We start from the raw sequence: 14,498 nt of genomic DNA, 5'->3' as shown, positions 1-14,498 counted from the left end.
GACACATAGGGCCAGTTGACTTGACCCCCCCCGTAGGCCATGATGTGATACAGGCCATATTGGGGATTCCAAAAGGGAAACGTTCAGTCAGTCAGGAGCAGCTGAAGAGAGCCACAGTGACTGAAACAGATGTGGCTCATCTCTCTTTCTCGTGTACATATATATATGCGTTTCAATACAATCAAATAGTTTACTTGACTAAACATACGACTGACTGGTGGTTGTGGGACATCCTGTTATTAATGTATCCGTATCGTAAAAATCAGTCAATTTGCTGTTTGCCTTTGTACTTGGTGTGTGACTTTTATTCTATATTGTACTTCGCCATCCTCTGAATAGTTAAGTCAAATAAAGGTCTACAAAGTAATTCATCTTTCAATACAATTTAACAACTACACTATGGCCCTGTACACACTGAGGTTGTACAACCCATTTGACAAAATGGTGTGATACCGCATATATTCTTGAGAAGTTGTGAAATTTGTCGTACATCAATTGCGTAAACCTGAGTGTTTACAGGCCGATGACACTTTCAATCCTCAAATCCTAACGTCAAAGAAGTGGCAAATGAAATCGCTCCATAAAAATACAATAAAAAAAGACAACGCAGCAAAGTAACAGTCACTGATCATTTAATGGCCCTTTCAGATTGTGTGTGAGAGATGGTGGGCAATCTTATTTAACCATGAAAGACTGTCTTTTAAATTTCAAAATGGATCCCACTCTGACACACCAGTGGAGGATCCTGACTGTCCGTCTCTTAGCTCTGAAGATGGGTGGCCAAGCCAGGTGTGACGACGGCTCTCAGACAGGCTCCTTATGCTGTGATCTGTTGTTGTCGTTAGGATTCTGAACAAAGTTGACAGAGTAGGAGCCGGTGCCCGAATCCTGGTTTACCTGGAAGTTTGATGTGGACAGACCAAATGGCCGCAGGAACATATTGCCCAAGTCCTTCAGTTTGCCTAATGACAGATAGATAGGGAGAGACATTAAAAAGCTAAATAATGACAAAAACGATGATGAAAAACAAAAATGACCAATAACACATGAAAACACTTAATTGAAGTCAGTATTTTTCTATTGACAATTGCAAATGAGAGGATATTCCAATACACTGTATGCTTAGCTTTGTTCTACTCTACAAACTCGGTACTTTAGAAGTGAGCTGTTTTCCCCAGCACAGCTCCAAGGGGCGGCAGCGTAGCCTAGTGGTTAGAGCATTGGACTAGTAACCGGAAGGTTGCAAGTTCAAACCCCCCAGCTGACAAGGTACAAATCTGTCGTTCTGCCCCTGAACAGACAGTTAACTAATTAAAGAGCCTCCCTCCCTACACACCGCTTCGTGGTCAATTTCAATTCCAAGCAGTTGAAATGTGTTCCCCACTCCCAGCCTAGTGAGTAGCAACTGGGTCCACACAACCTTATAGTGAGACCATGATGGAACAGAACCAGCCTGGGTCACCCTCACCTGACAACAATATGATTTAAAACATATCACAAGGCACCGTTGTTTTTTTGCTAGTCAGTGAATGTACTTTAGTCTTTAAAAACAAGTTGTAGAAACATCTCAATGGGGGGGGGACGATGCACCTGAGCTCAATTTTGAGTCTCATAGCAAAGGATCTGAATACTTATGTAAAAACAAGTTGTAGAAACATCTCAAGGATGATCAATGGGGGAACGATGCACCTGAGCTCAATTTTGAGTCTCATAGCAAAGGATCTGAATACCTGTAAATAAGCGATCTGTTTTTTTTTTTTTTAACATTTTTTTAATACATTTGCAAACATTTCTAAAAACCTGTTTTCGCTTTGTCATGTAAAAAGGGAAGGGGTCTGAATACTTTGCGAATGCACTGCACTTATGTCTTTGAAATGTTTTCCTGGGGGTGCAATCTATGCAAAACAATAGAAAAGCAGTTGGTGATCTCATACCCATCATATCGTCCTTCAGCTTCTCATTTCGCTCGTGGATCTGTTGTGGAAGCCGCTGTACGGAGGAGAGGGAGAGAGACAGTCGAGGTAAATGACTAGCCATGTGCCTGATTGCTGTGAAGACTACTGGCAGATACGGTTTACCTTCTGCTGATCTTATATTGTACTCATCCTACCAGCACTGTTTGAAATGGAACTTCACAGAATAAAACACTTTCCACTACTTTACCTTCAGGTTGTCTTGGCAACATCCCTGTGGTGGGAACACATTACACCTAACCCCTGCACTAGAGCTAGCGGGAGGTAAACCCATCACAGTAACACCTTATTATCCATCTCAAGTCAGAAGGAGCCCCTTTCCTCTGTTTTGTAATCACTGTCATCTTCTATCTAGGGTGCTGCAGGTCTACACAGCATCTTCCGTCTAGGGTGCTGCAGGTCCACACAGCATCTTCCATCTAGGGTGCTGCAGGTCTACACAGCATCTTCCGTCTAGGGTGCTGCAGGTCCACACAGCATCTTCCATCTAGGGTGCTGCAGGTCTACACAGCATCTTCCGTCTAGGGTGCTGCAGGTCTACACAGCATCTTCCATCTAGGGTGCTGCAGGTCTAGACACTTCCATCTAGGGTGCTGCAGGTCTACACAGCATCTTCCATCTAGGGTGCTGCAGGTCTACACAGCATCTTCCGTCTAGGGTGCTGCAGGTCCACACAGCATCTTCCGTCTAGGGTGCTGCAGGTCTACACAGCATCTTCCATCTAGGGTGCTGCAGGTCTAGACACTTCCATCTAGGGTGCTGCAGGTCTACACAGCATCTTCCGTCTAGGGTGCTGCAGGTCTACACAGCATCTTCCGTCTAGGGTGCTGCAGGTCCACACAGCATCTTCCGTCTAGGGTGCTGCAGGTCTACACAGCATCTTCCGTCTAGGGTGCTGCAGGTCTACACAGCATCTTCCGTCTAGGGTGCTGCAGGTCCACACAGCATCTTCCATCTAGGGTGCTGCAGGTCTACACAGCATCTTCCGTCTAGGGTGCTGCAGGTCCACACAGCATCTTCCATCTAGGGTGCTGCAGGTCTACACAGCATCTTCCGTCTAGGGTGCTGCAGGTCTACACAGCATCTTCCATCTAGGGTGCTGCAGGTCTAGACACTTCCATCTAGGGTGCTGCAGGTCTACACAGCATCTTCCATCTAGGGTGCTGCAGGTCTACACAGCATCTTCCGTCTAGGGTGCTGCAGGTCCACACAGCATCTTCCGTCTAGGGTGCTGCAGGTCTACACAGCATCTTCCATCTAGGGTGCTGCAGGTCTAGACACTTCCATCTAGGGTGCTGCAGGTCTACACAGCATCTTCCGTCTAGGGTGCTGCAGGTCTACACAGCATCTTCCGTCTAGGGTGCTGCAGGTCCACACAGCATCTTCCGTCTAGGGTGCTGCAGGTCTACACAGCATCTTCCGTCTAGGGTGCTGCAGGTCCACACAGCATCTTCCATCTAGGGTGCTGCAGGTCTACACAGCATCTTCCGTCTAGGGTGCTGCAGGTCTACACAGCATCTTCCGTCTAGGGTGCTGCAGGTCCACACAGCATCTTCCATCTAGGGTGCTGCAGGTCTAGACACTTCCATCTAGGGTGCTGCAGGTCTACACAGCATCTTCCATCTAGGGTGCTGCAGGTCCACACAGAATCTTCCATCTAGGGTGCTGCAGGTCTAGACAGCCCGCCTCCAAGGACAGAAGTTATCACACATTATCCATTCTACACTGAACAAAAATATAAAAACGCAACTAGAAATATTTTATTGAGTTAAAGTTCATAAACGCAGAAAAAAAACGTCCTCACTTGTCAACTGCGTTTATTTTAAGTAATGGGGGGGGGTGGGTGTCAAAAATCAAAAGTAACAGTCAGTATCTGGTGTGGCCACCAGCTGCATTAAGTACTGCAGTGCATCTCCTCCTCGTGGACTGCACCAGATTTGCCAGTTCTTGCTGTAACGCACAGAGTTGAGATTGTCTGCAATGACAACAAGCTCAGTACGAAGAATACGGTGACACACTGCCCCCAGATCATGACGGAACCTCCACCTCGATCCCGCTCCAGAGTACAGGCCTCGGTGTAACGCTCATTCCTTCGACGATAAACGAAAATCCGACCATCACCCCTGGTGAGACAAAACTGCGACTCATCAGTGAAGAGCACTTTTTGCCAGTCCTGTCTGGTCCAGCGACGGTGGGTTTATGCCCATAGGCGACGTTGTTGCCGGTGATGTCTGGTGAGGACCTGCCTTACAACAGGCCTACAAGCCCTCAGTACAGCCTCTCTCAGCCTATTGCAGACAGTCTGAGCACTGATGGATTGTGCATTCCTGGTGTAACTCGGACATTTGTTGTTGCCATCCTGTACCTGTCCCGCAGGTGTGAGTTTCGGAAGTACCAATCCTGTGTAGGTATTGTTACACGTGGTCTGCCACTGCGAGGACGATCAGCTGTCCATCCTGTCTCCCTGTAGCGCTGTCTTAGGCGTCTCACAGTACGGACATTGCAATTTATTGCCCTGGCCACATCTGCGGTTCTCATGCCTCCTTGCAGCATGCCTATGAGCAGGGACCCTGGGCATCTTTCTTTTGGTGTTTTTCCAGAGTCATTAGAAAGGCCTCTTTACTGTCCTAAGTTTTCATAACTGTGACCTTAATTGCCTACCATCTGTAAGCTGTTAGTGTCTCAACGACCGTTCCACAGGTGCATGTTCATTAATTGTTCATGGTTCATTGAACAAGCATGGGAAACAGTGTTTAAACCCTTCACAATGAAGATTATGAAGTTATTTGGATTTTTACTAATGATCTTTGAAAGACAGGGTCCTGAAAAAGGGACGTTTCTTTTTTTGCTGAGTTTAAGGAAAATCGGTCAATTGAAAGTCATTAGGCCCTAATCTATGGATTTCACATGACTGGGAATTCAGATATTCAACTGTTGGCCACAGAAAAAAATAAGAAAAAAATGGACTGTACTTATGTCTTTGAAATGTTTTCCTGGGGGTGCAGGAAAACCAGTCAGTATCTGGTGTGACCACCATTTGCCTCATGCGGTGCGACACATCTCCTTCACATAGAGTTGATCAGGCTGTTTATTGTGGCCTGTGGAATGTTTTCCTACTCCTCTTTAATGGGTGTGCGAAGGTTCTGGATATTGGCGGGAACTGGAACACGGCGTTGTACGCATCGATCCAAAGCATCCCAAACATGTCTGGTGAGTCTGCAGACCACTGAAGAACTGAGACATTGTCAGCTTCCAAGTAGTATACAGATTATCATGCTGAAACACGGAGGTGATGGCGGTGGATGAATGGCACGGCAATGGGCCTCGGGATCTCATCACGGTATCTCTGTGCATTCAAATCGCCATTGATAAATTTGCACATTTTAGAGTGGCCTTTTAAATGTCCCCAGTACAAGGTGCACCTGTGTAATGATCATGCTGTTTAATCAGCTTATTGATATACCACACCTGTCAGGTGGATGGATTATCTTGGCAAAGGAGAAATGCTCACTAACAGGAATGTAAACACATTTGTGCCCAAAATCAGATAAAAATAAGCTTTTTGTGAGTATGGAAAATTTCTGCTCACGAAACATGGGACTGACACTTGTTGCGTTTATATTTTTGTTCAGTATAATTAACTGTGGAGTTGTTGGGAGGAGTTGATTCTCTGGTAAGTGTATGTGTGTGTACCGGTGTGTGTCGGGGCTGGGGAGATAAGACGAGAGTATTTTGAGACCATTTAGTGTCAGATGGGGCATTTCAGATGGAGAAAAGCTTCTATTCCATGCCAGTCCAAGCCGCGCCTCAAACGGCACCTTATTCCCTATGTATTGCACTTAGTGCACTAGTTAGTGCACTCTAAAAGGGACTAATAGGATGCCTTTTGGGATGCAGGCGCTGTGAGCTTGTGTTGTGTAAGCCTCCCCCTCACGGCTACATTAGTAAGAGCTGCTACTCGGCTCCTGTTATTATTGCAGAGCCTCATTCAGAACAAATCAGGAACATAGAAACTGTTAACCACAAACCTCATTGAATGGAAAGATTTTAAAAAAACATCTTTGTCCAAGACATTTCAGTTTGCCTAGCATTCAATATTTCATGTTAAACAGTAATGCATTTTGTTTTATTTGATGAATTTGACACCCGAGCTATTAAACAAGCAAAATCAATGAAATGGTTTAATAACTGGGCCTCATATCAAACACTTCATTATTATTGATTATAATAACTGTTTGGGTTTCGCCAAAGGCAAACCTAACAACATTCAATGTAAAATGAAAACCTTTACACAATACAGTTCATGTGTTAACTACGACATGAAATGTGCATTTACTGAAGAGTGTTGTTTTGGGGGGAGTGTATTTTACCCCCTTTCTCGATCTTGTCTCATCGCTGCAACTCCCCAACAGGTTGAAAAAGGCAAAGGTCGAGTCATGCGTCCTCCCAAACATGACCTGCCAAACCGCGCTTTTTTAACACCCGGAAGCCAGCCGCACCAATGTGTCAGAGGAAACACTGTTCAACCGATGACAGAGGTCAGCCTGCAGGCGCCCGGCCAAACCCTCCCCTAACCCGGATGACGCTGGGCCAATTGTGCGCCGCCCTATGGGACTCCCGATCGCGGCTGGTTGTGATACAGCACGGGATCGAACCTGGGTCTGTAGTGATGCAGTGCCTTAAACCTCTGCGCCACTTGGGAGGCGAAGAGTGACTTAAAATGTAAGCCTTCTCTATTCTGCTAACAATGATATATTATAGTTTAAATGTCAGTGGTTGCTACTAACCATGCAGGCCTCTCTGGCTGAAGGCAGGTCGGGGTCTTTCTCCAGAGCAGCCTTGTAGTCTTCCAAAGCCTCATCCAGCTTGTCTGTTTTCTCATAGAGCTCTGCCCTCCGCAGGATCGCCCGCATGTAGTTTGGGTTCAACTCTATGGCTGGAGGTGACGAAAACAAGGACAGAGTTCTAGTTACGTAGCGATGGGTATGAATAATACAAATGGCATTTATCCAAATCTGCAGCTGGCGTTAGTGATTTCGATCATACGCCTGGATTGGCTGAACAGAATTATTATTATATATTTTTTTTTAAACAGTGTTCTGGAGTGGGAATTGTGTCTTCACACAATATACTTGGAAAGAAGCACATGCCACGTCCCAGACAGGTCAATCGTCTGGCATGCCACGTCCCAGACAGGTCAATCGTCTGGCATGCCATGTCCCAGACAGGTCAATCGTCTGGCATGCCATGTCCCAGACAGGTCAATCGTCTGGCATGCCATGTCCCAGACAGGTCAATCGTCTGGCATTGTGGAATTAGAACAGAGACGTAACAGACTCACCCTTGGTGCAGTCGGCGATGGCTCTCTCATTCTTATCCTATTAGGGGGAGGGGGGAAAGGTGTTTCAAACTCAGCAGTCACCATTTTGTTTTTGTTTGGGTGGAAAGGTTAAGACAAGATGACATCAATTCCAAATGACCTGTTGATGTCTTGACCCGAGCCATCTGAATAACCAGGTAGGATTGTGTTTGCCAGTCAAACCTATCCTAAACTTATGTAGCATGTAGCTACAGTAGAGCACCACTAGGGGTCACAAGAGATCTGTCTCTCTTAACCCCACCCTCTTGGGAGATAATGGTGGTTTACTCAGCGCTTCATTTTAGCCTGCTAGGACAGGATCCGGCACCTCTCCATTTTGGACTGTTTAATTCCAGAACCTATTTGACCGGATCCGGTACCTATCGTGGCATGTAACATAATTTTCACTTTTTGCTATGTAAAAAATGCAGATAGAAGAGATCAAAGTTCATTCGTGTTGCCTCTTTGTTATTTCCCCCCCCCTCAAAGATGTGATGTGAAAAAAAGTAGATTTCCAGCCCAGGGTTGATATTCTAAGAGTAGATTCGCGTTGGGCCGGGCCGGTCAGGGCTTAAGGTTTGCACAACGTTGTAACCTATACTTGAGACCAACAAGTAGCCGTGGCTGTGTGAGAAGAACACCAGTATCGCTCACAGAACTGGAATGAGATCCCCTTTATATGATCTTTCTCCCTCTCTCCGCTCTGATAGACATGACCCTGCAACTCATCAAGTATTTCCTTACAGATCATATAAAAGGGTTCTGGAGGAGCTATATAACGGGTTCTGAAGGAGCTATATAAAGGGTTCTGAAGGAGCTATATAAAGGGTTCTGGAGGAGCTATATAAAGGGTTCTGGAGGAGCTATATAACGGGTTCTGAAGGAGCTATATAAAGGGTTCTGGAGGAGCTATATAACGGGTTCTGGAGGAGCTATATAACGGGTTCTGGAGGAGCTATATAACGGGTTCTGAAGAAGCTATATAAAGGGTTCTGAAGAAGCTATATAAAAGGGTTCTGGAGGAGCTATAGAAAGGGTTCTGGAGGAGCTATAGAAAGGGTTCTGGAGGAGCTATAGAAAGGGTTCTGGAGGAGCTATAGAAAGGGTTCTGGAGGAGCTATATAAAGGGTTCTGAAGGAGCTATATAAAGGGTTCTGGAGGAGCTATATAAAGGGTTCTGAAGGAGCTATATAACGGGTTCTGAAGGAGCTATATAACGGGTTCTGAAGGAGCTATATAACGGGTTCTGAAGGAGCTATATAACGGGTTCTGAAGGAGCTATATAAAGGGATCTGAAGGAGCTATATAAAGGGATCTGAAGGAGCTATATAACGGGTTCTGAAGGAGCTATATAACGGGTTCTGAAGGAGCTATATAAAGGGTTCTGTATAGCCTAGTACACCATGAGAATGCCTATAATTTGGCCACAGAGGATCAATAGCTTCTTTAAAAATAGCCTAACTGTGGATGGTATGTAGCCCAATAACAAGGCATGCCTAGAGTCGGGAATGCGTGGCAAATCTGTCAGCGAACAGCATGCAGACAAAACAGGCCTTTAGCAATATTTAAAATACAATCATGTGAAAACACAGGTTGGAAAGCAAATGGCTCCTGCTGAAAAGAGAAGACTATATCAGTTTGTAGGCTACTAAAATATTTGATCAACTTTCAGTGGAGGCTGCTGAGGGGAGGACGGCTCATAATAATGTCTGGAACGGAATGAATGGTATCAAACATGAAAACCATGTGTTTGATACCATTCCATTGACTCCATCCCGGTCATTATTATGAGCCGTCCTCCTCTCAGCAGCTTCCACTGACTTTCAAATATTGTTTTTTTACAAAGTAAAACAAGAGGCTTTTGGCACGAGCTCGTCGGCCATCACCAGCGACTGAGCTGGTCAGTGAAACTGGAAAGCATCTTTAGGACTATAATTTCCTCATAGTGTAGCCTAAAATGTCTCCACACACCTAGGATATTGATGGATTCAAGACAAGGTCATGTTTATTGATCACAGACTCTGTTTGTCAGGGTCAAAGTAATGTCCGGTAAGCACTGGGTTTACGTGATATAATTGTGCAATAAAAATGTAGACTTCAGCTGTCTTGAGACTGACAATTCAGGAGACCTCAGAAGGGTTATAAATTACCCAACTGGATTACCTTAAAAAAAGGGCCCTCAGAGTTCACCACTTGGTTAAGTTTAAATGTTACTAGCTATCACTCTTACCAGGTGCAGGCGGGCAGCAGCACGGTTAGAGAAGAGGATAGCTCTCTCCTTGCTGGAACACACAGGGCATAATCCTAAAGCTGCAGTGTACGACTCCTCTGCCTCAGTGTGCTCTGGGAAGATATGAAGAAGTGTCAGTCAATTCTCCATCCATGTAAGCATTGCTGCTGGTGTACACATACATACAGTATACAGTGCATTCGGTATGTATTCAGACCCCTTTGCTTTTTTTCTACATTTTGTTACGTTACATCCTTATTCTAAAATTGATTCTTCCCCCCACACAATACCCCATAATGACAAAGCAAAAACGGCAAATGTATAAAAAGAAACAACGAAATATCACATTTACACATGTATTCAGACCCTTTGCTCTGTACTTTGTTGAAGCACCTTTGACAGCCTCAAGTCTTATTGGGTATGACGCTACAAGCTTGGCACACCTGTATTTGGGGAGTTTCTACCATTTTCTCAGCAGATCCTCTCATGCAGTCATGTAGGATGGGGAGCATCGCTGCACAGTTATTTTCAGGTCTCTCCAGAGATCGGTTGATCGGTTTCAAGTCCAGGCTCTGGCTGGGCCACTCAAGGACATTCAAAGACTTGTCCCGAAGCCACTCCTGCGCTGACTTGGCTGTGTGCTTAGGGTCGTCGTCCTGTTGGAAGGTAAACCTTCGCCCCAGTCTGAGGTCCCGAACACTCTGGAGAAGGTTTACATCAAGGATCTCTCTGTACTTTGCGCCGTTCATCTTTCCCTCGATCCTGACTCGTCTCCCAGTCCCTTCCACTGAACAACATCACCACAGCATGATGCTGCCACCACCATGCTTCACCGTAGGGATGGTGCCAGGTTTACTCCAGATGTGACACTTGGCATTCAGGCCAAAAAGTTCAATCTTGGTTTCATCAGACCTGCGAATCTTGTTTCTCATGGTCTGAGAGTCCTTTAGGTGCCTTTTGGCAAACTCCAAGCGTGCAGTCATGTGCCTTTTACTGAGGAGTGGATTCCGTCTGGCCACTCTACCATAAAGGCCTGATTGGTGAAGTGCTGCAGAGATGGTTGTCCTTCTGTAAGATTCTCCCATCTCCACAGAGGAACTCTGGAACTCTGTTAGAGTGACCATCGGGTTCTTGGTCACCTCCCTGACCAAGGTCCTTCTCCCCCGATTACTCAGTTTGGCCAGGCGGCCAGCTCTAGGAAGAGTCTTGGTGGTTCAAAACATCTTCCATTTAAGAATGATGGAGGCCACTTCTTGGGGATCTTCAATGCTACAGCAATGTTTTGGTACCCTTCGCCAGATCTGTGCCTCGACACAATCCTGTCTCGGGGGTCTATGGACAATTCCTTCGACCTCATGGCTTGGTTTTTGCTCTGACATGCACTGTCAACCTTATATAGACAGCCTTTCCAAATCATGTCCAAATCAAATCAATTGAATTTACCACAGGTGGACTCCACTCAAGTTGTAGAAACATCTCAACGATGATCAATGGAAAAAGGATACACCTGAGCTCAATTTCGAGTCTCATAGCAAAGGGTCTGAATGTTTATTTTATACATTTGCAAAAATGTCTAACAACCTGTTTTCGCTTGTCATTATGGGGTATTGTGTTTAGATCGATGAGGATGTTATTTAATCCATTTTAGAATAAGGCTGTAATGTAACAAAATGTGGGAGAAAGGGAAAGGGGTCTGAATACTTTCCGAATGCACTGTATACACAGACACAGCTTTAATGTGAACAGTATGTTAACACTAAAGCACATTTTGGGGCCGATTCTCATCCAATTGGTGACGGTTTATCACGTGAATATTCAAAAATCAGAAATCTTGACTTGTTGTGGATAAAAGACTGTGTGTGATGACATTGTGCACATAAAAATACCTTTTGTGGTTAATTTCACATGTACTGAATAAAAAACAACAACAAGTTAAATGGGTTTCCATCGCATTTTCAACCCTAATGATGTTTTTTTCACAAAACAAATGTGCGTTATATAGCGAGTGTGCCCACTCTTGTACTGGCAAATGATTTTTGGCCAACAGCTCGCAGATACAGTGTGGGTATAGCCACCATCAGCAGGTTACAACTTTTTTCAGTTACTGTACCACCAACTGAATGATGCTCTGTCCAGAGTACCCCTGAAGTACCCCCTCTTGTGCATTTGACCAGTATCCTGTTGGTCTCATGAGTCTTCTCAAGTACCCCCCAGGAGTCCTAGTACTCCTGGTTGGGAACCACTGGTTATACTTGATGAGATTATTATGTATTTTTTAAAAATTTTATTTGTCAACCAGCAACCAAGTATTGATCATCATGTCACCAGAATAAGACCCTCTATATTTATTGGAAAGAAGCATGGAGCTCATCCATCACCCTGTGAAGTTAATCATAATTTATTTAATCTGTAGCTCCATAAACTGCATGCTTTTCCCGACGAGCCGTAGTGGGAGGACCACACAACATGTCATCGCGTCATCGGTCATTATGTCAATATCTAAGCACAAATGCGTTTCCACTAATATTTCTCGCATAATTAACTTTACCAACACGTACTTTACTCACGTAAAAAGATTACATATCAGCAATAGTTTAAGTGAATCATTCTCTAAGATCCTGTTGGCCACGTTTTCTCAAACATCCATCCTCCAGCAGTATACAGTTTAGCCTACAGCAGCTTACCTCCACTCTTGAACTGACTGTTCCCCTTGTCCTTCAGGCTCATGCTCTCCTCTCTGCGGCTCTATGGCACAGCAAAAAAAAACAACAATCAGATTGAGCTCTTGTAATGCCAACTTACTGACCACCAAATGATGGTTGTAGAGTTTCAAATTGTGCACATTTTTTGTTGTTGTTGTTGACTAGGATGAAGAAGTTCACCTCTGTTTCCTCCTCTGTCATGTCTTTCTCCACTTGTCTCAGATACTCATCATCAAATTCAGGAGGAGCGTTCTCTTCTTCATTCAGTTCAGTATCAGAATCTCCCCCTTCAACTGCCATACTCTTGTCTTCTTCAGTGCACTCATCCCAAGTTTCTTTTCCCTCTTCTTCACCTCCCAATAATGTAGTTCTCTCCCCTGACAACTCGGCTTCTTCTCCTCCTAACTCTGCATTGACGTGTTTTTTTTCTGTGTTTGGTGAACATCCCTCTGTTTCCTGGAATAATGATGGGGCTTCTGAACAGTCAGTCCTTCTCTGTCTGTCACCCATGGAGCCGTCTGCTCCATTCAGAGACTCCTCACAGTCAAAGAAGGCATCGTCCCCCTGCTCAGTACCCTTGTGGGCTGCAGTGCTTTGGCCGTCTGGACATTCATGCTGTTCAGACACTCTAACATTGGTCTGAGAGTTGGTCATTCTGTCAAGGAGTGCCTCAGACTGCTTGTCTGCTGAGGATTCCATTGATTTTTCTCCCTGTACAAAACTTCACCTAGAAGGAGGAATTGCAGTCAGTTTTTACATTGTCAATTTAACCTGCATCTCAGTTTAATCTTGGGATAGATTGTCAATCACACTATAGAAATCATATAATTCACATTCTCTATCAATTCTGCCAGTGACATTGCTAGCTAGATCAGTGGTCTCTAGCTTTCAGTCAGAGAGGAAGAGAGGCCCAACTCAGCAACAAAAAACAAAAACAAAAATCAGGCATTTTTTCATTGTTCTGCCCACCTAGCAAAGACTTTTTGTGAGGTCAATGAGTGTCAAATTTGGTCAACAAAAAATGAATGGCTTATTTTCTATGTGAGGTTTATTTGCTCAAATATAAGTTTTGTAATGTCATGAGTTTATTGATAGAAGTAAAACCTGTGACATCCAGGCATCTTTGAGAATAGCATTTATCTCCATTGAATACAGGCGGTTGACATCAACACCCCTCATCGAATATTCAAAAAGGGATTACAATAATGAGATGTATTCACCAAGTCAAAGAGAGAATGTGAAATAAATATATAGACCCTAGAGCATATATAGTTTTATTTTATTTAACTAGGCAAGTCAGTTAAGAACAAATTCTTATTTACAATGACAGCCTACCCCGGCCAAACCCCAAACAGGACGACGCTGTGCCAATTGTGTGCCGCCCTATGGGACTCCCAATCACGTCCGGTTGTAATACAGCCCAGGTTCAAACCAGGGTCTGTAATGACGCCTCTAGCACAGAGATGCAGTTACTTAGACCGCTGCCCCACTCGGGAGCCCAACGATAGGCGGGAGCTGGACGGCTCCCATTGTTAAGGCAGAGAGACATGCATCTTGACAGTATATCCATAATCTTCTGACTGTTCAGTTGCACCCTCGGCTAGCTAGCCCAGTAACGTCAGCTTGCTCTTTAACGCTGTTACTAGGCTAGCGACATGACACATAACATAATAATAGCTACCATTAGGTTTGATTATCTAGCTAGCTGCTAACTTTATCCCAACATTTTTTTAACTTCTGCGACAATGCTATTTTTCCAGCTAGTCAGCTAATGCTAGCTACCAGTTACAGACCCAAATGATACATAATGTGACATATTTTCTATGTTTCCTATATCTTTGAATACTTGAAACTTAACTATGCATACACCAAAGTAAATATACACAAAAATGGGTTGTTAATGGGTATGATACTGCATATTTAATACCTTGTGGCTGCAGTCCTACCTCTAGTCAGGATGACATTTCCTCTGTAATCATCTCTTCCGGCTGCTTATCAAATCAATACGACGCTGAGGCACTCTGGGAAATGTAGTCCTTAAGGAAACAGCTGGCTCAAAGAACGTTTCACCCTCAACATAATCATTAAAGTCCCAGTGCAGTCAAAACATGATAATCCCGTGTTGTGAATATATTTCCACACTATGAGGTTTGGAATAATATTGTGAAAATTATGATAATGCCCTTTTTGATGTAAGAGCATTTTGAAAAGAGAGCTTGAATTTTCAGCCTGTT

General features: G+C 44.4%; 1 protein-coding gene across 2 annotated transcripts; it reads right to left on the bottom strand.

Moving 5' to 3' along the window:
* Positions 1-615: 615 nt before the first annotated feature.
* LOC112229076 (tetratricopeptide repeat protein 1) lies at positions 616-14,276 on the bottom strand. 2 transcript variants are annotated; one of them, XM_042309623.1, is made up of 8 exons: positions 14,211-14,276; positions 12,445-12,991; positions 12,247-12,307; positions 9,563-9,675; positions 7,315-7,351; positions 6,761-6,909; positions 1,935-1,989; positions 616-962 (listed from the first exon to the last, which is right to left on the bottom strand). In XM_042309623.1, the coding sequence occupies exons 2-8, from the start codon at positions 12,961-12,963 to the stop codon at positions 805-807; spliced, it is 1,092 nt and encodes a 363-aa protein (XP_042165557.1). In that variant the 5' UTR covers positions 12,964-12,991; positions 14,211-14,276; the 3' UTR covers positions 616-804. The 2 variants fall into 2 exon arrangements, with proteins under 2 accessions (XP_042165557.1, XP_042165556.1); XM_042309622.1 differs by having other exon boundaries at positions 14,192-14,274.
* Between the last annotated feature and the right edge of the window lie 222 nt (positions 14,277-14,498).

Source organism: Oncorhynchus tshawytscha, linkage group LG30 (genome assembly GCF_018296145.1).
Source record: "Oncorhynchus tshawytscha isolate Ot180627B linkage group LG30, Otsh_v2.0, whole genome shotgun sequence".
NCBI lineage: Eukaryota > Metazoa > Chordata > Actinopteri > Salmoniformes > Salmonidae > Oncorhynchus > Oncorhynchus tshawytscha.
The sequence above is the reverse complement of the archived record's forward strand: the minus strand, read 5'-3'. Positions and strand labels throughout refer to the sequence as shown.